At 46.5% G+C, this 24,736-nt stretch overlaps 2 protein-coding genes across 9 annotated transcripts in view; both read right to left on the bottom strand.

Moving 5' to 3' along the window:
• Window positions 1-2,829: 2,829 nt before the first annotated feature.
• On the bottom strand, window positions 2,830-4,243 carry gjd4 (gap junction protein delta 4). Its single transcript, XM_023806002.2, has 2 exons — window positions 4,180-4,243; window positions 2,830-3,884 (listed from the first exon to the last, which is right to left on the bottom strand). Exons 1-2 carry the CDS (start codon window positions 4,241-4,243, stop codon window positions 2,830-2,832), a joined length of 1,119 nt encoding a protein of 372 aa, XP_023661770.1.
• Window positions 4,244-5,090: 847 nt separating this feature from the next.
• The window catches only part of ccny (cyclin Y), a 46,153-nt gene continuing 26,507 nt past the window's right edge, over window positions 5,091-24,736 (bottom strand). For 4 of the 8 annotated variants that reach the window (XM_072713813.1, XM_072713810.1, XM_072713804.1 and 1 more), the window contains 10 exons: window positions 18,513-18,587; window positions 18,122-18,142; window positions 16,957-16,991; window positions 16,117-16,217; window positions 13,607-13,642; window positions 12,938-12,995; window positions 12,654-12,773; window positions 10,064-10,230; window positions 9,195-9,357; window positions 5,091-8,963 (listed from right to left, as the gene is read on the bottom strand). In XM_072713813.1, coding sequence (XP_072569914.1) covers window positions 8,847-8,963; window positions 9,195-9,357; window positions 10,064-10,230; window positions 12,654-12,773; window positions 12,938-12,995; window positions 13,607-13,642; window positions 16,117-16,217; window positions 16,957-16,991; window positions 18,122-18,142; window positions 18,513-18,579 — 885 coding nt within the window. In that variant the 5' untranslated portion in view covers window positions 18,580-18,587 and the 3' untranslated portion in view covers window positions 5,091-8,846. Of the gene's footprint in view, window positions 8,964-9,194; window positions 9,358-10,063; window positions 10,231-12,653; window positions 12,774-12,937; window positions 12,996-13,606; window positions 13,643-16,116; window positions 16,269-16,956; window positions 16,992-18,121; window positions 18,143-18,512; window positions 18,588-24,736 lie in introns of all 8 variants that reach the window. The other 4 variants (XM_072713815.1, XM_023805977.2, XM_023805978.2 and 1 more) reach the window with 3 other exon arrangements.

Here is a 24,736-nt window from a genome sequence, read left to right as displayed (position 1 = left end):
TAATATATTATATCAGTGTTTCACTTGGAGTCCATCCCCACAGGCAAGTGGCCGTGTCTGGAGTGTTTGCTGCTAATTATCAGTAATTACTGTGTTTCTGATGTACATGTGGGTGTTCTGGTGGGGGCAATAAGCTCACGTGGATGGCGGCTGGAGGCCACCAAGATGCAGAAAGGGCCCCGGTGCTTGGGGGGGGGGGGGGTATTATGTAGAAAGAGCCCCTATGCGAGTTCCCAGTTTCCCAGGGCCTGGACTTACCTGAACCTCACCAGTGCGTCTCTGGTATCTCGTCCTATTCCAGCACGGTGGTGATCTATGGAACTTTGGGAAACGCATCCGAGAAAAGGAGGGGAATGTGAGCAAACCATATAATTATCCCACTGCACAGTGGAGAGTGTCACTCCCCCCCCCCACACACACTCACACTCACACACCAGCTATCAAAACAGGTTCAAGTTCAGATGCGTCAGTACAAATCCCAGCAAAGTCACACGCCTACCGCCCCCCCCCGCCCATCCTATGCATGTACACACACCATTATGAAGGTTTCACAGTCCTGATTCTGTGGCTTAAACAGCACTGGTTGCTCATAATTATACATTATAATGGCAGGTCGCTATTAGAATGATGGGGAAATTAGGTCATGAAATCTATACGCTTCTGTTACAGCAGATTTGTGAAATGTCTTTGTCAGTCTGGAAAGTAACAAGGAAAGGAGACTGGGGTGGTTTCAGAAGGTTCCAGAAAGAGAGATATGCAGACAGGCTCCTGTAGGTCAGAGGAAATGTATATACATCCATATGCAAATGAAGGTGTATGAACCAATAAGAACGCTTGACACAGCACTTGATCATCCATGCAGAGATGTAAGAGACGCAACCAATGGACCACTGAACAGTCAGGCCTTTTTACCTACTTTTGATAAATCCCTCCTCCAATGCAAAAAATTAAGGACGTCTGGATATCTGTATGGGATAATACTGAATTTAAGATATATCTTAATACAAACTGAGCTGTAACCATGGGAAACCTTCTTAGATACCAGATTACCTCAGTGCTTAAGCAGCTCTTTAAATGGACGGAGTATATAATTACTAATATGTGTGAGTCACTGCAGATACATCGTCACATTTTCCCTGACAGGACGGGAGGCAGCTTGGCAGCCCGCTGACGGCTCCCACGGTGCACCAGTCCTCGCACCCGCTCACAGGGCCCCCCATGGCAGTGGCTGCGGCTCCCCGGCATGGTTAGAGGTTACCGTACTCCAAAATCAAAACTAATTGTGATCCCCTGTCAGCGACTTTGTCAAGCAAATGGGCCGGGGAGCACGGCGGCAGTAGTGGCGGTTCCCCCCCCCCGCCCCCGGGCTAACAAGGCCGACAGAATTCCCATTGTGCGGAGCAGGGAGGGACATCAATACAAACGACAGACTTCCAGCTGTTTCGCAACAATGGAGCCACTATAGATGAGCTTTGAATAGGGCTGCCTTTTTTCCCAAGATTCCCATGCAATCAATACCCCCCCCCCCCCCCACCCAGACCCCTGCCCACGCCCTCCCCCACCCCCCTGTGCTAATAAAACACTGGGAACAGCCTGTGAGTGGTTGATTGACAGGCCCGGTGCGGTATAAAGGATCATCCTTCCAGGCACATTCACTCGCATACTGAGATTGCTGCTCCTCGAGCGGGGGGGATGGGGGGGGGGGCTTCCCAGAGAGGAAAGAGTAATTAATAATAACTCAGCAGCGGTGCCTGCTGTTCACATGTGCCACGTTCAGTGACCGACCTCCACGACTTTCACACCTTTCAAAGACCCCGAGGCAGTGAATTAATCTGCAGGAGCTCGTCAGGCAGACAGTAACGAGTACATGTGGGCACAGACATGACTGTCATTCATCGGAGAGACATCTTTATGGACCGCCAAAGGAAGTGGAGATTCAGAGCTGGATCTCTGGGCTTTCTGCTGCATTTCTGCTGTGTAAAAAAGGACTGTAGCACAATTAGGAAGCCATCCAGACACTGCAGTTTATTTTTGTATCTCTGAAAACATCACAGACTATAAGATGATCTAAAAAATTATTTGGACGGGGTCCTGGAGTCTCATTTCATCAGGAACTCAAGCATCTCAGTACAATTTAACAGTGAATATTGTGATAAAATATTTCTTGATTGACCTTATTACTTTGTTTTTTGTCTAAACAGATACAATAACTATACTACTTGCTTAGGTAACTAATTTATTTGCGGAGTGTGTGTCTACGGTATCTAACAAATATTTCACCCAGAGTGTTTTTTTCATCTTCACCACTGGGGGGCAGTATGCATTCATACAATCTTCACAATTCTCAAATCGACGGGAGAAAAGCATCACGAGCAACATTTTTTCCCCATTTACACAAACCAAACGGTGAGAAGTATTAAAGGCACACTGTAGAACGGTTTAGGTGCCTGGGGTTCTGGCGTCTGCCGATGATGAGGCAAGAGCAGTGGCAATAGATGCCGTGCTGCAAGCTGTGTGATAAACAGCCACTGAGTCAAGGGTGTCTGTCATTCACTGCACAACAGCTGGGCCTGCGAGGGAACATTCTGGAGAAGCCAGTGCTCCTCTGAGATTCATCAGCACAGACTTCAAAGTATGTCGATGGGCGATATTCATCTGCGAAATGATACACATCTACATGATTATCCTCTGTAATAACATACCTAGGGATTAGCCACATTAGCCAAACCAATCACTACTTTACGCTAAATATTTACCACATATCATCTGGACCAAACAAGGACAGCACTCAGCCTAAATTGCAGACGAGTCCTGACCCAATGGAGCCGTCTACACCCATGCAGACTTCTTCTCCAACATCTCGGGGCCGCTGGTCTGGAGGTCGGGGGCCACCTCCACCAGCGTGTGGTGTCCCACCCCCTTAGGACCGAAAGCCCTGGCTAACGAGTCCCGGCGCGGAGGGGGTGGGGGCCTAAAGCGACTGCGTTTGGACACCCTGAGGGGGCGCCGTGTGCCAATGGGAGCGGCAGGGCACAGACACGCCTCACTGCCTGTCTGTTCCACCTCATCCTCTCGGACCCGTGGCTGAGCAGTGCCACACTGTTGATTTCCGGGTATGGGCGATGGGTCCCTCCCCTCTGGCTGCATGTTGGGGCCTTCAGCCAGACCAGATTCATTGGCCTTGGCCCGGCTGAAAGTAGGGGATCCTTCCAGGTCCAAGGTCAACGGGAGGTGGAGATCTAGTTCCTCACCACCTGCTGAGACGTAGCTCTGCTCTTCCTTGTAAAGCCTCATCAACGCTACCCCCTTCCTCTTCATCTTCTGGGTCGCCAAGAGCTTGGTGGTGCAGACCAGGTCGGCAACATTCAGCAGGAAGGAAACGGCACCAACCGCCTGCATGAAGCGCAGCAGGATCGTCTTCTCAGTGGCGCGGGAGACATAGCAGTCTACGGTCGCGGTGCAAGGCAGCTCGTAGCAGAGGACCCTGCGGGGAACATGGAAGCCGAACAGGAAGCCCTGGGCCACTCCGAAGCCCGCTTCCAGCAGGGCGCTCATCAACAGGTGGAACAAGTACGCTGCTGTGAAACTGCGGACCCTCACAGCATCGGCAGGGGAAGCGGACGAGGCTCGGGCACCGCGCTCCCACACCACCACGTGGACGACGTAAACGACAAAGACGGCACCAGGGAGACACAGTGCCGTCAGCTGAACCACCCAGAAGTGGAGGACGGAGAGGGGGCAGAAGGTGTCGTAACAGACACCAGCGCAGCCCGGCTGGATGGTGTTGCAGGAAAACTGGTGCGGCTCGTCTATGTAGAGAGGATACCCAGCAAAGAGGAGGACCAGAACCCTGAGCAGGACCATCAACACCAGCCACAGCTTTCCTGCAACCCAGCATGAAGATGTCAGGGTGACGCACTCAGGCCCGGTGATCATGTGACACTAGCAACCTTTCAAACATCTGAATTTATGAGCGTCAACAACAAAAAGTGTGAAAACAAACTATAAATAGTCAGTGAGCTTTCGTTGTTCTTTGCCCTAGTTATCTGAAGGACATTACACACATGCCTGAACTCCCCGTCTTCATAAGTCATGTCTGCACTCGTCCCCTCATAACGGCACTCTCACGTACACCATAGGTGTGTCCTCCTGGCGTGTTCACTGAAGCTCACATCTCACCTGCGACGGTTACGCTGCGGATTACGGTGACCAAGACCAGCTCGATGACGTTCGGCTTTTCCATTTCGTTGAAACCCCTCACTGAGATGAACCATCCCATCCAAAAGAGGCGGACTGCGATTAGGCTGAACTCCGAGGATGAGAGAGGTGCTCCCTAGAGTCCATGGGGGTCGCCCTCAGGTCCACCATCAATGACCACCTCAAGCGGAAGAGCACTGCTGATTCCAGAATGTTTATCAGGCACCGTCCAGTGAAGTGAAGCCCAGGTGCCTGACCAGCCTCATCCCTTTCCCAGTGTCCAGTGGCAACTGGTCCCATGAAGGACAAGATATGAGTCCCATTGTAGCTATTCTTACTGACCAAAGGCATGCGGCCTTCCTGGCATAACTAGGATAGTTTGGAGCTGGTTGTCCATACAAGAGAATAACTCTTTATGTCACGCTATGGAGTTTTGGTGCACAGTGTAATGCATTTTAAAATACTCACCTCCACAAGACTATGGGTTAAAGAGCTGCCTTCCTGCATTTATATCCAAGTGCAGTACTTAAATATTAAAATGAAATAAAATATTATATACCACTTCAGAGCTCACCCCAGGATAAGATGGATGGATGGATGGACTGTCATTTGAATTAAATTCTTAATAAACGCTACCAGACAATGACTGCAAGTTCTGAGTGTGAACACAAGACCCTCAAACCAGGTTTGCCATGTTTAGATGATATTTATCTTCAGTCAGTCAGTGAAGATGAACGAACTGGATACTTTCTGATGGTTCTTTCGCAGTTTCTGGGGGTTGAGTTATGCCAACGAATGTACAAGACCATTAATTGTAATTATGATTAAATTTATTGTGAATTGCAGGGGGATATTATCAGGAAATGAACAAAACAGAGAGAAATACTTGAGTGCATGTTTTAATGTTTTATTCTGGTCATTTCTAAATATTGTTTATGAAATGGGACTGTCAGTAAAAATATATTTCCGAGCCACAGAAGGCATGAAGCCAGCTGTTAATTAATCCCCAAGAGTCACGGGACCAGGACCATTATACAGGAAAAAAACACCACCACTTTAAAAAAGAAACAAAATTCAGTTCCGATAATATGACATAATGCTTTGTGTTTGGCAAACCAAGAAAACGTGTCTTTACAAAAGCTAAAATGAAAAATAACTTATTAGTAGAGAAAGTTAAAACAACGATCAGAGTACACAAACGACATCAGACTAACTATACGATGGCTGAACGTAAAACGAGGTCCATGTTTACAGCAGTTGTTTTCGTGTTAGCACAGGAAACCACCATTTTAAGAAGACATTAAAATGTTTAATTTATAAATCCTAAAAAATTCAAAAACTCTGTGCAGAGGTAGAGTTCAGTGCGGAAGCCAAATCACCGGCCGCTAACGAAGCCCAGTGCACGAACTGGACTTCAGTACTGTGATTAGGATCAGGCAGTATGTACACACGAAATAAATAGGATTGACATTAGAGGTTCACTGGCATCCACGCTAACAAAGTCTCTTTTGGTGCCATGCGATCGTTTCAGGGTTTCTGGTACTCCAACAGTGTCCAGCAGGGGCGCCAGACTCTCATTTCCCAGTAAGCGGTTCCTTCACTGACTGACACTTCGGTGCATCTCGGTCTCTCTTTCACACACAAACGACCAACCGCTGCTCAGACGGGTCTAGGTCACACTGTTCAGGAATGAAAACCAAAGGAAATGGCGAAATATACAGGTCAAATCTCTTAGATATCTGGCAGTCTAGGGGTGTGTGTCCAAATGAAAAATCGCAAATTCAACCACGACATTTAAATATAATTTTATATTTTATACAAGTAAATTTTCCCTATATTTTTGTTTCTGGGTTGTCAGATGAACACATTGTCACTGTTTATTACATTTTGGTTTCTAATGCATTAATTACAGTAATAGAGGCCAAATCAGCACGTTTACCAAATACTATCACTGTGACATTTCCTCAGGTCTGTGCCTGTGACTGACCCATAATGGTGACACCCCCCCTGACCCCCAAGGCATTCAGGCCTGCTTGTGTTGCGCTGCAGATTTAGTGACCACTAGGGGGCTTCCTGAGAACATAACCACAATTCCAACCACCAGTAACAACAGCACAAAAAGAGCTCTTAGTCACACACTGGCCTGCATTCGCTGTAAGATACGACACGCTTCATGGCGCGTTGTGTAGAGCGTACGACGCACTCTCAATTCTAACATTTTAATTAACGTTATATACATTTCTTTGGTCAACTGTGGAAAAATTTCATTATTTGTAATTCTTGAATATATAATTAGGCAAACATAAATATGGAATGTATTAAAGGGCTATAAACTCAAAATTTCAAAATCATAACAAATCATGCTTTTTCTTTTACTGCTTCAGAAATTTTAAAAAAAATCAGTCTATGAAAGTTTGGTCACGGTGATTTGAAAATATTGCCATTACAAGAGCTTAGGGAATATTAAATGACAAAATATGGAAAACATATGGAAAATATGGAAAACATACAAAATAGACTTTAGGATCTCAGTTAAATATCACTCACATTACATTAAAATCGCTTTCAGAGATAAAACTTGTTCGGGTATTAAAAAAAAAAAAGTCTTGTAATATTTGAACTATTACAACAGAACATCCCAAATTTCAAACTAATTACTAGTAAAAGGGATGATCGTTTCTCATTTCCAATCAAATTATTTATAATTTATCCATAATTATTATTTATTTTTTATTATTAGGAGTATTTATTCCGCCATAATTTTATACCATATGAAAACCTACAGTTAAATATTTCAGCACAATATTCACACTGTACAAATTTGCATTTGCAAAATATTTCCAGATTTTTAATTTTGAGAGGAGATGCCATATCACCCATATGTTACTAAGTTGTTAGACTACACGCACACACATGCACGCACACACATGCACGCACACACATGCACACACACACATGCACGCACACACATGCATCTGGCTTCCCATGTCATTCAAGCGGGGATCCACACTGGGTTTAACAGCAACTTGTGTAGTGTGGAATTTCAGGTTCCTTTGAAGTGAGCGTAAGCTCAACTTCAGGCAACAGAAACTAAAACCTTACTTCTGAAAAAGGAAAAAAAAAAAGAAATAAAAAAAATACAGGCACCAGAGGGTGCAAGGCCAAGCCTGCTGCACACGGCATCTTCCGTGTTCTGCTTGACGTGTCCTTGTGAGACTTAAGCACACGTCGGTAAACACTGCACACGCTACGACTGAACACGCTCCCAGAATCACAGGAGGCGTCTAGGCGACCGGAGCACTCTCGCGCTCCGAATTCCCTGCTCTCACGTAACCATGGCGATCTTTGTCGCCCCCATTCCTGCCCGGCTACGGTCAGGTCGCTTTACTAAAACCTGAGAACCATCCCGTGAGGGATGAAAAATTCTGAACCCAGAACGTTCTACAGTGTACACATCCCCAACTCAAAACGCTTTAGTGTTTTCAGGGGAATGTTTATCGTTTGTTTGTCAAGTTAGAGACCTTCGGTTGCTCTTGCAGACCCACGTTATCCTCCCTGGTCTTTCATCGCTCTGTTCATCATCCCACTTAGTACCATACTCACTCATGCACCCAACCTCTCCCCCACCCCTTCTGTGCCACCCGGCTGTATAACAGAAACCTCGGCTGGCATCTCATCCCCTGTGGGAGGCAACCTGACCAGTATCACCAATCGGCCAATCGGATGCCACAGCGAAGGACCCAGGAGCTCAGGGGGCTCTCTTGTTCTGTCTCCTTCACACAATGATTTAATAAGGCGCTCGTCTCCTGAAACAGGCATTTGTAAACGATGCAGGCGGCACGATAGACAGGAAATCACGCAGGTGCTCTGTCCCGTTCCACCAAGAATAGGCAAAATGATAAATACTGACAGAATTTACAGAAAAGTTTTTCTTTTTTTAAAAGCTTGTCCTGCTACTGAGGCCCTTGATCTTCAGGATAGCGTCCATCACCTAAGGGGCGGGAGACGTCTGCTTCTTTAAATCAGCAGCAGAAACGGTGATGCTCGAAAATCGGAATGGACTGTCGAGTAGAAAATTGGCTTTCTGGGTGGAGTACTAACCAGCAGCTGGAGGAACCATGTTTTCTTTCCTGCTTGGAGTGGAGAAAGTGTAAGTCACCAAAAGTGAAATTTAAGTATAGGATGAAAATAATCCTGGGACAACCGTCCTTGTGCTTGGTTTTGGAATTTTCTGCGTATTAAGTATTAAATCCATACAAAACCGAAAGGAACTGGCCAATGCTGCCAAATGTTTCATTTAAACAGTTCATTACAGTCTGATGATCAACTGGGAGTTTTTCTGCTGATCTTCTTCCTCAGTCATGGGCCGTTTGCTAATTTGATTTAATTTCCTCTTGCTGGGAAACTCTGTCCTCACAGCTGCATGGCTGACATTCTGGCAACTCAAAAACATCAGCACTATAGTGACACTGCCCCCTACAGGCTGGAGCTCTCTCCAACATAAACAATAAAAATAACCCATGACAACAGTAATAAAAAAAATAAATTGGGCGTCCTCTATGCCACAGTGAAGGGAGGCACTGTGGAGCCAGCAAGCTGGGCTAAGCAGTCCAGATGGGGGGGTGGCAGTCTGACGTGGCCATGCCCCATTAGGAGACTATGGCGGGGGCCCAGCGTGCCGTGTTCACATTGTCTGTGCTCACAGACCTCTTCTTGTTGGCTTTTCGCAGGTCCTTGTACTTGTCATCGCAGAGCCCAGAGATAGCCTGGCAGGGGGAGACAAATGTTAGCAGGAGGCCGCTGGGGGGGGACAGAGTAACCGTCACATGTGAGGCATGTACACTCGGGTCACAATGTTGTTCAGTTGTAATTTCTCACTCATATGTGAAGAATTAAATGAAAAATACCAGCAAAGAGTCATTATTTCCACAAAGCAGGTGGATTGATCAACAGGCCGCAGCAGCGCCATCTAGTGGAGCGACGGAGCTGTGCCTCACCTCCAGCTTCTGTGCTTTGTCCCGGCTCAGCGGCTCCAGGGGCAAGCTCAGGCTGTTGGCCTCGGACAGCGAGCGCAGGTCAAAGTAGTACTTGGCGTAGACGCTGGACGGCACGTTGATGTTGAACTGGAGCAGCTCCAGGAACTGCCGTTCCAGTTCGTTCCTGTGAAAGGCGCAGCGCTGTGGCGTCACCTGCTGCTCTTAATGTTCCTGACGCTCAAATGCTTCTGCTTACGGGGCGAGCTTGTCGTCGTTTCTGGGGTCCCACTCAAAATGTCACCTCGGGGACCCCCTACTTCCCCCAGTGTAGCGACTGTTTGCGGCTAACAAGGCCCCCAGTTTAAACGCCCCCACTCCCCAGCTAACTGAACATTAACTGAGCTACAGAATAACCACAGGACTGCTTTAAACTGCACTAAAAAGACAATTACTGACAATCATGATGAAGAGTTCTTCTGTAGACATGATTACTTTAATCAGTGAAAGACCTGCTCTCAATAGGTGTGATATTTGTCTTTAATTTCACTAATGTTAAGAAATAAGCACATATCAGAAATAAAAGCAGTGTCTTTCTTATTTGGACCCATTTCTACCCAGACGCTCAGATTTGTGCAGCAACAAACGGCTAAATTTAGCAGGGACAGGAGTCACGAAGAGGAAGAGGCCTTTCTGAGGGGGGGTGGCATGTCTGCACTTTGAACACATGGGTCAAAGGGGCGGAGCCTAAGCAAACAGGACGCGGCGGTCCCTCAGCTCTCTGCACAAGGTCACTGTCCTCTGCCACACCCTAGACGCCCCATGGGGACGCTGGGCCGCTGTACGTGTAGGTCTGAATCTGCGCGGGGACTGGGCTGCCGCATCGCACTCACATGTCCTCCACGGCGATGTCCTTCAGGATCTGGCAGTAATCCACGTTCCACACGGCCTGGTCGTCCCACACCTTGGAGGCCAGCAGGATGGCCCCCAGCACGATGCGCTTCCAGTTGGCGGGGCAGATGTCGATCTCGGCATATGTGAGCAGCCTCTCCAGGTACACCTGCGGGGGGCGTTGGGGGCGGTGGGTGGATGTGAATCAGGTGAAGATGCCTTTTTCTCACACAAGACTGAGCTCTGATTTCACCTGGGCCCCAAAAGGCACATCCTGAACCTGCAACCCATCAAAGCCCAAAGCCCAAATCACGAGTCATTTTCCCGTGATTTTTTTCCCTTGTGCTTTTGGAAAAACTGCTGAATGGCGGGTCTGGTTGTATAGGGACGGTCAAATGTGTCAAACAATTATAACCCCCCCCCCCCCCCCCCCCCAGCAGGTCATGGCTGTGCTGAGGCCGTTCATCTGAAGCGATCGGGAGAAAAAAAAACACTCACAATGCCCCCAACGACCCGCTCCCCCCAACACCCTATCCCCCCATCCCTGGGACATGGCTGGGACAGTACTGACTGTTCCGAGTTTATGCAGCAGAGTTTTGTTCGATAGTGAGAAAACCTGCTGCATTCAATGTGTAATAAACAGGCATTTCGCTGGCACTATGAGGACCATTAAACCAACATGAAAGTGACTCTGGGGTCCCACACAGCTGTTCACCAGGGGGTGGGAGGCCTCCACAAACGACTGGAATGTTCCAGAAACAGTGTGAGGTCCGCACTTAGGTGAAAGCATGCGCACACCATGCGATCCATCATTGTGAAAGGACCAAATATAAAACCTGGGACAGCGGCAGCGGATCTACCACACGCTCTGTCCCGGACATGAGCATTCCGGCACTTTCTGCTGTACTTTTACACTTCACACCTAATTAACTCCTGTATCAGAGACACGCTCTGTCTATTAATCACATGTTGATGTTCAGCGCATGGCTTAATCTAGGGGGACCTTTATTTATAGTGTGTGGGAGAAGGAATGTCCCCATGTGGCGATGACGTGGCATGAGGAGGCAGGGCTCCCGTGACCCTGACAGAGTGACGTGGTCGGTCTCCCCGATGAGCCCCCCCGCTCAGTTCGTTATTAAAAAATAAAGGACAGAACATTGTGTACAAGTTCAAATAACAGTCCTTCTGCTACTTCTGAAATGAAATGATGCTTCATTTACCCTTTACATTAGAACAGTTACATTTTCGCATTTCCCATCATGCTCTGCTTTGAGACACACGCATGCAGAGGTGAAAGAGAAGCTTGGGGTCCGAGCTCAGGGTCAGCCATTTATCTGGTGCCTTTTTTTCGGGGGGTTAAGGCCCTTGCCCAAGGGGCCGATGGAGATTCCGCTGAGGATGGGGTTTGAACCAGCAAATTTCCGATCACAGGCACAGACCTGCTGAGGTACACTTCAAACCTGCCCATTCATGTAAACAGAGTGGGGTGTATCTCAGTGGGTTTGGGATCTGTGTATGCTTCCAGAAGGTTGTGGGTTCAGATCCTGTGGCTGGCAGCGTATTTGTATCATCACTAAGCCCTTAATACCAAAGACACCAGGGGAGCTGGTTGACCCTGCCCTCTCACCCCGTCATTTCCTCGCCTGTATGTCGCCTCCACCAACCGACTAAATAAATAACCGAAACCCCAGGGGTGCCAGTAAGCTTGCCACATGCCACTGGGACACATCCCCCCACCCCGCGCAGTAATCCGGATATTTTTGCACATGTGATTCAAACAACATGCAGCATGTGTCAAAGTCCGGGATCCGGTTTTCACAGAGCATCTCACCACCAGCTGGTGTCTGCATTCCCAGAGAGCCGGGAGGATGCGGGTTCGATGGAACACTGACCACAGAGCATCTCACCACCAGCTGGTGTCTGCATTCTCAGAGAGCCGGGAGGATGCGGGTTCGATGGAACACTGACCGGAGGGGGGGACCACGGCAGCCGAAAGAGGCCGCCTCTATTCCCAGCCTCATTCCCACTCCCTAATCGCCATGGAGGCGCCTGCCTAGATTACCCCAGGAAAACGCGTTCAGTGGGGCACAGGGACTCAGCGGAGGAGGGGGCAGCCATGTGAACCCTACTGGCGCAGTTAGGGCTGTATACAAGGAATCAGACTACAAAGGCTAATTCGGTCCTTCATGACGGTTTGAAGCCATTTGAAAAGACTTATACTGCGGTTCTCCTGGGTCAAAGCGAGGACCCCCCCCCCCACCATCATACAGAGACACTGTTCTAAAAGCACTGAAATGAGCCCCCCCCCCCCGGTAGCCTGTGCTGTGCCTTGTAGCAGGGATCAAATGGGTTGGTCCTTTCTGTGGGTCATGGAGGGGGGGGGGCTCATTAATTACAGAATGCACTGCGCATGACGTTGCCTGAGCAGAGAGTTGAAGAGGGAGGAGGAGAGGAGCCTGCAGCCTCCTGCTGCTGGGGGCCATGTAGGACTACCCGCCTTTACTGAAGGCTGAAGGGGAATCTCAATCAATGTTGGGGGGGGGGGGGTGCTAAGGTCAGGAGAAAGTCTATTAGCATATGAACATGCCTCACCAGCGTGACGATGGCACATTCTGCTGTTAGCTGAGCAGCACTGAACAGGGTCCGGACAAAGCGGTAGATCTGCTTCTGTTCGGGGTCGCGTTTGTCGTAGTCGAGTGGTACTTCAGATTTCTGGGGAGGCGGGTGTGAAAGCCAAAAGGGTAAATCCTTATTTCCGCAAGGCCCCAATCCCCCAACTGTTTCTAATACATCATTTCCTAGCATGTCCACATGAGATGAGACATGCCAGGAAAATGCAGATGTCATCATGGTAACAGACAAACGGCAGGCTGTACCGATAGAGGATGCAGCTTTTCGTCAAAAATGTCCAGCAACATTCGTCCATCCGTGTCTCTGAAAGGAAGAGCAGAAACATTAAGTAGGGAAACTATGCAGAGGCCGAAATACTGCCTGTGAATCTAGCAATGCCTTATCGAAGAAGCGAACATGGGGCAGACCCCGGAAAGGGAAACAAGCAGACTGGAAGTACGAAAACACCAAGTAAAACACCAGTGACGGTGAAAATTACATCACATCCTGTTGTAGGTTATGGTCCACTTTCACAGCAGAATTACAATACTGTAATGTCCAGTGACATCACTTCCTGTTGGTGATTATGGCCTGCTTTAAAAATTCTTTCTTATTAAAGCAGGCCGATGTTGAAGGGACGCTGGAGCCCACCAGTTCTCTGGGCAGCGTTTAAAGGCAGATTATATCAATTATTAAAAGTCTAGTGTCCACTTTGGGGTCCAGTTCAAAGGAGCATGACATTTAGCACCCAGGCTACACGTCACCTTTAGTATGACCTTAGCCCCAGAACGCCACAGTCGCTTCCAACTTCAAAGTTAATGGGGCACACATGTAACAGCAGTCGGCATCTACGGCCCCCACACACATACATGGTACTGTGCTAACCACCCTCACACCTGCATGAACAAGAAGCCGGGAGCAGAAACTGACCTTACCTGTTTTTGATATGGTAATAAATTGCTAGGGCTACACTGTAAACAGAGAAAGATGTCAGTGGTATGAGAGACTTTGTAACAGGGCATCTTAAATGTTTCCATTTGTATCAGCACAGAACCCTGACAATCAGCTCACACATTATGATTGCACATTTCATGCGATATAGGCTGTGCACTACATGTATGTATGTTGGCTTAAATGTGCACAACCAGCCATAGTTATCACACCTTGTGTTTTCCCCTCGCATGTGTCTTGTATTTATTCTCCATTATTGTTATGTCTTTAACAGTGGCAAGCTGGCCTTGGTCATGTGGCAATGAAGATTCTGATATGTTCATATAATGAATAACTTGACTACTACAGTAGCCAAACTACCTATAACTATGCATGTCCACATTAAAAGGTCAGACAGTATCTCCACATAACTGTAATTATACATATAATCATAAATAGGTAACAGCAAACTCTGCTCTACGTATACACTACTGTGGTATAAGTAAACCCACCCTGCTTAGATACACGTGCCTATATACACAACTGTGATATAAGTAAACATGCCCCGCTTAGAATCATGTGTCCGTACATACAGCTGTGGTATAAGTAAACATCTCACACTTAGAATCATGTGCCCGTACACACTACTGTGGTATAAGTAAACATGGCCCACTTAGGTACGTTTGCCCGGATACACTACTGTGGTGTAAGTAAACACACCCTGCTAAGTGCATGTGCCTGGATACACTACTGTGGTATAAGTAAACACGTCCTGCTTAGGTATGTGTGCCCATATACACTACTCTGACATAAGTAAACATGCCCCGCTTAGATACATGTGTCCATACACACTACTGTGGTATAAATAAACATGCCCGGCTTAGATACACGTGTCCATACACACTACTGTGGTATAAGTAAACATGCCCTGCTTAGGTATGTGTGCCCATATACACTACTGTGGTATAAGTAAACATGCCCCGCTTAGATACACGTGTCTGTACACACTACTATGATATAAACACGCACCCGCTTAGATACATGTGTCCGTACACACAACTGTTGTATAAGTAAACATGCCCCGCTTAGAATTATGTCCGTATACACTACTGTGGTATAAGTAAACATGCCCCGCTTAGAATTATGTCCGTATACACTACTGTGGTATAAGTAAACATGCCCCGCTTAGAATTATGTCCGTATACACTACTGTGGTATAAGTAAACATGCCCCGCTTAGAATTATGTCCGTATACACTACTGTGGTATAAGTAAACATGCCCCGCTTAGAATTATGTCCGTATACACTACTGTGGTATAAGTAAACATGCCCCGCTTAGAATTATGTCCGTATACACTACTGTGGTATAAGTAAACATGCCCCGCTTAGAATTATGTCCGTATACACTACTGTGGTATAAGTAAACATGCCCCGCTTAGAATTATGTCCGCATACACTACTGTGGTATAAGTAAACATGCCCCGCTTAGAATTATGTCCGTATACACTCCTGTGGTATAAGTAAACATGCCCCGCTTAGAATTATGTCCGTATACACTACTGTGGTATAAGTAAACATGCCCCGCTTAGAATTATGTCCGTATACACTACTGTGGTATAAGTAAACATGCCCCGCTTAGAATTATGTCCGTATACACTACTGTGGTATAAGTAAACATGCCCCGCTTAGAATTATGTCCGTATACACTCCTGTGGTATAAGTAAACATGCCCCGCTTAGAATTATGTCCGTATACACTCCTGTGGTATAAGTAAACATGCCCCGCTTAGAATTATGTCCGTATACACTACTGTGGTATAAGTAAACATGCCCCGCTTAGAATTATGTCCGTATACACTCCTGTGGTATAAGTAAACATGCCCCGCTTAGAATTATGTCCGTATACACTACTGTGGTATAAGTAAACATGCCCCTCTTAGGTATGGGTGCCCGTATACACTACTGTGGTATAAGTAAACATGCCCCGCTTAGATACACGTGTCTGTACACACTACTATGGTATAAACACACACCCGCTTAGATACATGTGTCCATACACACAACTGTTGTATAAGTAAGCACACCTTGCTTAAGTACGTGTGCCCATGTACACTACTGTGGTATAAGTAAACATGCCCCGCTTAGATACACGTGTCTGTACACACTACTATGGTATAAACACACACCCGCTTAGATACATGTGTCCATACACACAACTGTTGTATAAGTAAGCACACCTTGCTTAAGTACGTGTGCCCATGTACACTACTGTGGTATAAGTAAACATGCCCTGCTTAGAATCATGTCCGTATACACTACTGTGGTATAAGTAAACATGCCCTGCTTAGAATCATGTATCCGTATACACTACTGTGGTATAAGTAAACATGCCCCTCTTAGGTATGGGTGCCCGTATACACTCCTGTGGTATAAGTAAACATGTCCCTCTTAGGTATGGGTGCCCATATACACTCCTGTGGTATAAGTAAGCATCTCCGCTCTGCCATGATACTCACCATTTAATGGTGTACTTCAGGTTGGGCTGACTCACAGTGCTCTCGTCTAAGAATATGGTGGAGCAGGAGCTGTATTTCCGCCGCAGCTGCCCTGGATGCTTCTGGAACATAACAATGTGGGTGTTTACGGTGTTCTCATCTGCCCCAGAGAGCTGACCGCGCCACCGCCACAGATAGGCATGATGGGAAGGCTACTCCAGAGGCTAGAGGGTGTCAGCTGGGTCTTAGCAGGCTGGTTCCACGTTTGTCTGCACGCGTGACCTCCCGGGAGGCAGTCCCGTTACCGCGACACGCGCAGAAGCTCAATGAAACGCGCTACTAGAGACGGATGGCGGTCGGTCTGCCCCCCCCCACACGTATGCCTCGTCACGCCTCAGAGATCAAATGCGAGCGAGGCGACCAGGGGCCAAATCCTAGCTGGAAGTGGGATCGTGATCAGCCTCGAAGTTACTCATAGCCAAGAATGATGGGGGGCTGGGGAGGCTGAGGAGGGAGGTGATGTCACCCCCCCCCCCCCCCCCCGGGTACGGTCGGGCTGACGAACATTGGGAATGGTATAACTAACTCAGACACGCCACCTAGATGGCTGAAAGGGGGGGTGACAATGAAAACTGTTTGCAGATCTTGAACACGTGCAGTTTGGAGGCAGGGAATGAGAGAATCTCTATTAGAAATATAATGAACTAAAAACTATATATGAGACCTGTGAAAAAAAAAATATACTTGCAAACATAACCCCAAGCTGTATAGGAACACTGACATATAATTAATTTAAATACATATATACATAAAAATGAATGAAACAAATCTAAAGTAATGTGTATCAAGATAAGTACATACATGGTTGATGTAGAGGCTCTTTCTCTTCTCCCGCACTGTAAAGACAGTGAGAGCAGAGTGATGTCACTGCCATGCGTGCAGTGTGAGACAGACAGGCAGATACACACAGCAGCACGTAAAGGCCCGAATGGGTCTCATCCGGAGCCCTGCGAGGGGCCGAGACACAGAGCTCCGCATCACAGTCACACGGGGACACAGGGAGACGCCCCCTAACAGCAGGGACAGCCAGGCGGATCTCACACAGGGCACTGCTGTTGTACTGCAGCCTCACTGGCTCACCATCACTAAGGAAAAGGGGCTATTTGGTTTATTTTTACATCATTCCTATTTTGATAGGTTGTACAGTGTCAAGTTGCCAACCTAATACCACTGTAAATGATCCATGTTTTCCCATAATTTCTCTGTCACATCTTATTGTACATCACAGCGTAACCGGCTGTCTGAACATTATCATTACTGACAGTCAGGCTTTGCTTTGTGCCACTTTAGAGAACCTCAGAGTTATTACAGGATCAGATGTACGGCCATTTAAGAAACATTTATGGTGATCGGTCATCCCTGATATTCTCCAGGCCGTTTTGGGTCACTGCGGGTCCAGTGCTGAATCTGGCACCATCTAAAAAGCACAGCCACTGCCGACGAGCGAGACAAGGCCTCCTCGCCCTGGGCAGGTCCAGCCAGCATCTGGCTTCCTGTCTCTGGAGGGGGCAGGCGGGGCTGACTGGGCGAAACGCAGGGCACGGGAAGCCAGCGGGCCGAGGGCAGTACCGGAAAGGCAGGATTTCTTGCCGGACTGACATGTGCTCTGAAAGCCCCATCTCCCACCACGCCCTTCCAGGTGAGCGGATCAAGGAGTCCGACGTGCCCCGCTTTCCTTTCTGACATGTCGAGTGTATTCTGGTGACAGTTAATGCTCCCAAGAAGGCCGCCACAGTGACATGAACGTTCATCATGCTAACACTGCTGATGGCACCTCGACAGAGGGGACCGGGCATCACTATGGGCAGGGGGACGGGGTGGGTTAGGGTTACAGAGACATGGAGCGTGACGTGACCCACGGGGCAGACAGTGGTGAGCAGGGTCACAGAAAGCCGGCAACAACACGTGTAAAAGCCGTGTAAAAACACACGGAGCATGGCACGCCTGATGACACACGCACCCTTACCTCTCTTGTTCGCCACGGCAACTGAAAGAGAGAGGCGAAGTCATTTCTGTCATGGTCACAGGGTCAACACTGAGCGATCAAGCATCTTACAGAGCATGAGGCTGAATGCCCTGAGGTGACACGCCGTACCACAGAAAGATGCTGACATCAACCCAAAACCACCGGGTGGTTTAACACCCAATCAAAGGGACTTATTCCCAGAAACTGGAACATCACATGACTCGTAGATCTGTACTCTGATTCGCTGGGGTGGGACATGTTCCCAGATATACAGCCCATGAGAATATGGGAGAGGGTGCAGTGTCACCATAGGGCACTAATCACTCATGTAGGAAGAACCTTTTAGTGTCAGCCTCATTTAAACTAACAGGGGGAATCCAGGGTAACTTACCGTCTGTCTGGGATTTACTCAGGAATATGGTGCTGGCCCGGGGGTGGTCCGACGGGTTGGACTCCATATTCAGATCTGACAAAAAATAAATAAAATATACTCAATAAAATACACTCAATAGGGAGCATTAATTATGTCTGCAGAGAGTCTCAGACTTCTGGGAAGAAAATCTGGACAGAAATCCTTAAAAAATGCTCCCCGGGCACCTCTCAGAGGGTGCGGGACGTGGAGGTGACAGTGTGGACTGAGCTTCCCCCAAGGAAGGAGTTATTAATATAGGATTATTAATAAACAGCCATGTGAACACTGTACTGGGGCGTGCTAACGATGCACACGGTGTACAGTAACACCTTTAATAGCTCACCGAGGACAGCATCTAGGACATCGTAAGGTACATTTCTTTAGCAAAAGGGTGACTGGTCTAGGTGCAGTGCCTAGCTCAGGCGATGCTGCAGTTTAGTTATCATGCGTCATCACATGGTGATAGCCAAGTACCACCAGCAGGGGGTGCCGGTGGGAAACTTTTCAAGAAGCTGTTCATAGGCGGCTGGCAGAAGCTGAAGGCAGTCCATTTAGATGAGGAAGACAGTATGATGGAGAAGCAGGGAAGCCAGAAAAGCAGCTATATAGATGGGGCCAAACACCTAATTGCATTACTACAACAATGCAGTAAATTGTACCTTCAAATACTGCAGTTATATTCCTCTGACACTAGGTGGCACATGTAGTGTGCAAAACTATGTTTTCTCAGCAGTAAGAGGCTCATAAAATGATTGCGCACTTTAACAGTCTCCACCTCAATAAGGATTCTGTTCAATGCACTTACAGCTATTTTCTGTTTAAGATTGTTTCCTCCAAAATCACCGGACACAGGACAGGGGACACAGTCTCACACTAACGGCAATGTTATGCCGGGGTGGGGTGGAGGGGCAGGAAAGACCCCATCACCCTGGAGGCGGGAGGCCACAGTGAGGTCACCCACACCCCCACACCACCCCTTCCTCACACGATTTAACAACGTTTAGTAGGTTATGTTAGAGACTGATGCAGTCTTCATCCATTACTCAGTTGATAATCATTTGGTACGGCCAGGTGCTGGTCTGTTGTATGTGGGGTCCAACTCAAAGAGTCCATTTGGGCCGCAGTAGAACATAACAGGTCAACAGGTGAACATAACAGTGTAGGGGTAGGTGAGCCCCTGTAGCTACACCATGAGCAGGAGTGACAGGCGTCGGGTGTGGGTCGACTCGCGGGTCATTTACGGTTTGACCCATGGAACGGACCGACATTTCAGACAATGGAACTGCGCGGAAACATGACTGACTCGCGGCTGGTTTCCTTCCATGTTTTAGGAATCAATGAGCTGAAAAAGGAGGGTGCTCTTCCTACAGGAACGAAAACACAGCGGTATGAAGGTGCTTTGAAGAAGGAGAAACAGCCCCACAACATAAAAGGGATTGGTCAAATTTAAGATTTACGTTATTTGTAAGTTATTTTATGTGGCTAGACCTTGCATATATATGCAGGTACAAGACCAGACAATGGTTAATTGTTGTCTTCTGTCCTGCAGGTTATTTTTCACAGGGTGCTATTAGCAGCTGTGAAGCAGCCTGCCCCTTGTGGTGCTTAGCGCCAGGTAGGGGCACAGTGGGCAGACACGCCTGGGCATAGCCGCCGCGCCAATGGGGCACAGAGGTCCTGACCTCATCCAGCCCTTAGAAGGATGATGTAACCCAGGGAGGAAAGGGAACGGCCCCGGCAAATGGGGAACAGAGGCAGCATGGTCACAGGTCACGGGACACTCCTGTTGTACCCTTGAACTAGCTGCTTTGTTCACAACAGCTGCAATAACACAAAAATGTATGCTAATTGTCACATATGATTTTATTACGCTAGTTTCTGAGAGAGGGACTGAGAACTTGGGCAAAAATGAAAGAATCATCCGGATTTTTTTTCTTTATTATTAAAGCCTTCTTAATAAATGATGACAGGACTGTCATTAAATACACACCCAAGATGCACATCGTACAAACTTTACTAGTAGTAACAGGCTCCAAACGTAATGTGTTTGAGATGTAAAGAGGACACTTTATGCTCTCAGATGCCTTTGGGGGAGGAAGTAATATTACATATTTTATATATTTACAGAAGACAGACAAATTTCTGGAACCTTCCGGGGATTTTGATAAAAAAGCTAGAGTTTTAGCCTTGCAGCTACTGAATGCCCCACCAAAGGAAGGGATGTCATGAAATATGGCTTCCTTTGTTCAAGGAAACTGTGGATTACGCAAGAACGCGCACTTTCTTCTCATGAACAAAAGCCGGAGCCGTCATGGTGGCTAGAGCCAGCTGGGGCCTGTCAGGCAATATTTATGTGCCTGGGGGGGGTGGGGGGGTGGCGTTCAGGCCATGCCCAGAGGAGAGGTCGTATCACAACCTGGCTTAAGCATGCAGCGGATCCGGTTAGCTGGGTGTGTCTGTGGATTCTGACATCATATGTTCTCATTGTTATTACTGATGTGAGAGACATGGGACTCACACTTCAGCCTCATAACTAAGGAGGTGCCCACAAATCAAACAGTGAATCATAGCAAAAACATGGTACGACCCTGCCAAGCCTCTGAGGGGAGCATCCACCTGCCCTTTTCATGCTGGGAACTGGGGCTGTTCATCTTCACTGGTCTCACGGTTCCATTACGATTATCATGTCGACGATTCGATTCGAAATCAGGATGCATAACAAAAGTTCCAGCACCAGTACCAAACCAGCTGGGGTACTTTGGTACTTCAGGGTGGGACTTGAAATGCTTTCTTTGTCGATTGGTTATGCAAATAGCCTGCTTCTGAAACACAATACAAACACCGCCTTGAAAACAGCTGCAGCCTCAGATACCAATGATAAAGTAAAAAATAAATAAATAAAAGTAATCATAATGGATGCATGGACAACTGAAGAGACCCAAGCTTAAATTGCAATCTGGTCAGATGATCAGGATGGTGTGACAAAATATAAAGTATTTTGTATAATATAGCTACTAGGACAGCACTGTTTTGGAAAATTTTTAAATATCGCAATGTGATTTTGTTGATATAAATATTGCGTAGGGTGTCCTTTATTTTTCAAGTTGTTCATTTTGTTGGTCTGACCCCCCCATAAATTGTCTATTTGGTGAGAAAGCACAGATTGGAAAGTTTCATTAAAATATTTTAATATTTATGGGTAGCTCAATCAGTCCAAAGTTAAGTACAAGGAGTGCCGAACAGAGAGCACACCTACACACTGCGTAGCATGACTATGACACCAGGCAGACGCTTGACTGTTACTTATTTACTGTGTTTAATTGAAGAACTTGATAAAGATGATACTGTTTCCTGTTTAATGTTTACATCTGGTAGCAGACAACATAAAAGATCTTTATTAGCTGTTTTTTTCATGCTTTGATCTCATCATCTTGTGTTTTTTGTTGCTATTTTGGTACAAAGAGCAGTGAAAATATATGCAGATCAAGTACACATTACTGATGGCTTTTCTGACTTATCAGGCTCAGAATATTATAAATTAAATAGCTCAGTTTGCACAGTGAAAGTGTGTTGAACCGGTTCAGAAAATAAGCGTGGGTTTGTTGTGTACTTGCAGGATTATGAGTATGGCTGATAATGTAGCAAAAGCAGAAATGCAGCATATTTGTTAGGAACGTATGTTGAAGAAATTAGAGGTTTGAAGTTACCATCAAATCGGCAGGCTCTGAGACACTTCCTTTATCTACATGTAGAAGAGAAGGCGGCGGTCCGTGAAGCATCAGCAGTTACGGTAGAAAGAACTTCTGGAGTCGTGCTAGAATTCCAGTCCGCCATAAACAGGATTCATTTAAGACACTTGAGGCGCTATTTAAACATTGACAGATTGTTCTGAAAATCTGTCCCACAGATGCTCTTGACATTATAAAAATAGAAGAAGATAAAGCGTTTCTAATTGCACAAAGAGAAAAGGGAAATATACTAGCTGATGTTTGTGTTTGGATTCAAAACACCTGTAATTCATAGTGGTGTATCAGTGAAACTGTTTTGTGTTGCATCAGACTATTACTATTATAAAGTTTTGATTTAGCTTTATTAAAACATATCACTCCTGAACTCTTTTTTTGCTTTATAAAATACCCCAATATTAGGGTGACCCTTATTTGCAGGTAAAAATTAAAATTTCATAAAATCTAACTCTGACCCCCTCAAAAGCATCCATCTAGTGTAAAACAATTATGTGTAAATTTTCATGAAGATATTTTGATATTTAGGGGTTGCTCAAGTGCCCCAAACTTCATAATTATGGTATTTTGAGTAGATTACGATTCCGAAAGCTTCGACTGTACAATAAAAGGTTAACACATATGTTTTAATAAAGCACTATATATAAGCACTAATCCCTTGCACTATAATGTCCATACAGAATTGAAAGCAAGGAAAAAGGCTGCTCTTAATCTAGATGACTAGCGATGTGAGAATTGCACGTGCATTACATGCGTTGTTGATATTAATACTGCACATCGTCCAGCTCTATAATATACTACAACCAGGTACCAGTTTTTACGCCAGCAGAAAACCAACACCTTTAAGTACTGTACTTTTGGTACGGTACTTGGTGTGGTGAAAAAGTGCCCATAGACAGTAAAGATTGCTATAAGAAAGTTCTTCTGAACTTTATTATCCAGTCACAGCCAGAAAAATCAACAAGCAATGGTACGTGGCTATAATCGATTATGTACTGTCACTGCACCGATGCAGACTCGTCCACATCCGCATTGCGAAACATTTTAGAAATAATTTATTTCCTCACCCCTACCAGGAGCCCCCTTTTGGCGATGCAGTGGAACTTGGTGGCTAAGTCGCTAACAGAATTACATACTGATTGGAGTGTCATACTATAGAGTCATAGCTACTGTGCATCATTTATCATGTATTATGATTTCAGCTTCTGCATATATCAAGACTACTGTTTAATTCCTCAAACCCACAGTCTTAGGCAGGATCCCATCCAAGTACATAAGTATAACAGTACACAAGAGTCCATCGATTGGCACAAGATAACAATGAGACAGTAATTACTGACAATTTACGGAAGTATCTCTTGTACCTCATTTCCACCGACGCTGGGCTGGTGCCTTTTGAGAACCTGCCCACATTTCCACCGGTTTCAAAGAAGAATGGAACAGAAATGTTACGTAGGTGGAAGTGAAAGATTCATATGAATTGCATTTTTAGAATTTATTATGATCCGTTTCGGATTTTAAGTTTTTATAAGCTGCAGAACCAAAAAAAAAAGTTTTCAGAGTATGATTCGCTGCACTCTGCTTCCATTCCGTAAAAGTTCCTCCGTTTGCGCATGCGAGTGCATTCTCACTCACTGTTTTGCCGCTGTCCATTTAAGGATTGCGCAAGAAAAATTTTCGCTGAAAACTGAACTTTGTTATCCGCCTCAGGATCTCTTCGCCACAATATTTAATTTATTTGACCTGCGACATGATTAGAATTTATCTGGCCAGCAGATCAATCTTTCATTTTCACAGAAGAAAAAAAAGATGAAATGTTATTCCTCTAACAAGCTGGCAGGTTGTTTCACTGCTGGGACCAGCGATTTTAGACAAAACTATATCGGTTATGAATTGAATTTTCCGGGTATGCGGAAGGTTTCGGCACTATAGCCCGTCCCATATTCGCTGACGTTACAGTTCCAAATTCTGAGACTTTTCTGTGGTGCCGTGCTGGAGCTGCAGTCGAAACGTGCGGAACCAGATGCAGACTGAGATAAAAGCACCAGCTCCAGCACTGGTGGAAACAAGGCATTGGTGAAAATGGGGGGGGGGGGGGGTTACTGATGATGACGGCCAAACTTTAAGTAGAAATGCATGCAATACAATATGCTTCCTACACATTGCATGCTGGCCTGACCTTTTCAAGTTTCAAATGCCGCATGGGAAATCTTGAATAAATTCCCCTGATCTCCTGGCACAGCAGGCCGACACCATTGTTGGTTTCTTCCAGACCAGCTGTATGGCTTTATTCAAGCGGACTGCCTGAGGTCTGAGAGCAGGGGCCCATCAGCTGACAGGGGAGGTGGCTCCAAAACTCAGCCAGGCAAGACTACACGCAGCAAGCAGGCTTTTTAAGAAGAATTAGGGTCTCGCTGGTCAATGCGGCCTGCCTGAGACAGCACGGGATCTGCGGGGCGC

The sequence above is a fragment of the Paramormyrops kingsleyae genome, chromosome 1, assembly GCF_048594095.1.
Source record: "Paramormyrops kingsleyae isolate MSU_618 chromosome 1, PKINGS_0.4, whole genome shotgun sequence".
NCBI classification, from domain to species: domain Eukaryota; kingdom Metazoa; phylum Chordata; class Actinopteri; order Osteoglossiformes; family Mormyridae; genus Paramormyrops; species Paramormyrops kingsleyae.
This window is presented reverse-complemented; position numbering and strand designations above follow the sequence as displayed.

Coding starts and splice junctions, on each gene's coding strand:
- gjd4 (XM_023806002.2), bottom strand. CDS start 4,243: ATGGAAAAGCCGAACGTCATCGAGCTGGTCTTGGTCACCGTAATCCGC. Junction 3,885..4,179: donor CCGCAGCGTAACCGTCGCAG/GTGAGATGTGAG, acceptor GCTGGGTTGCAG/GAAAGCTGTGGCTGGTGTTG.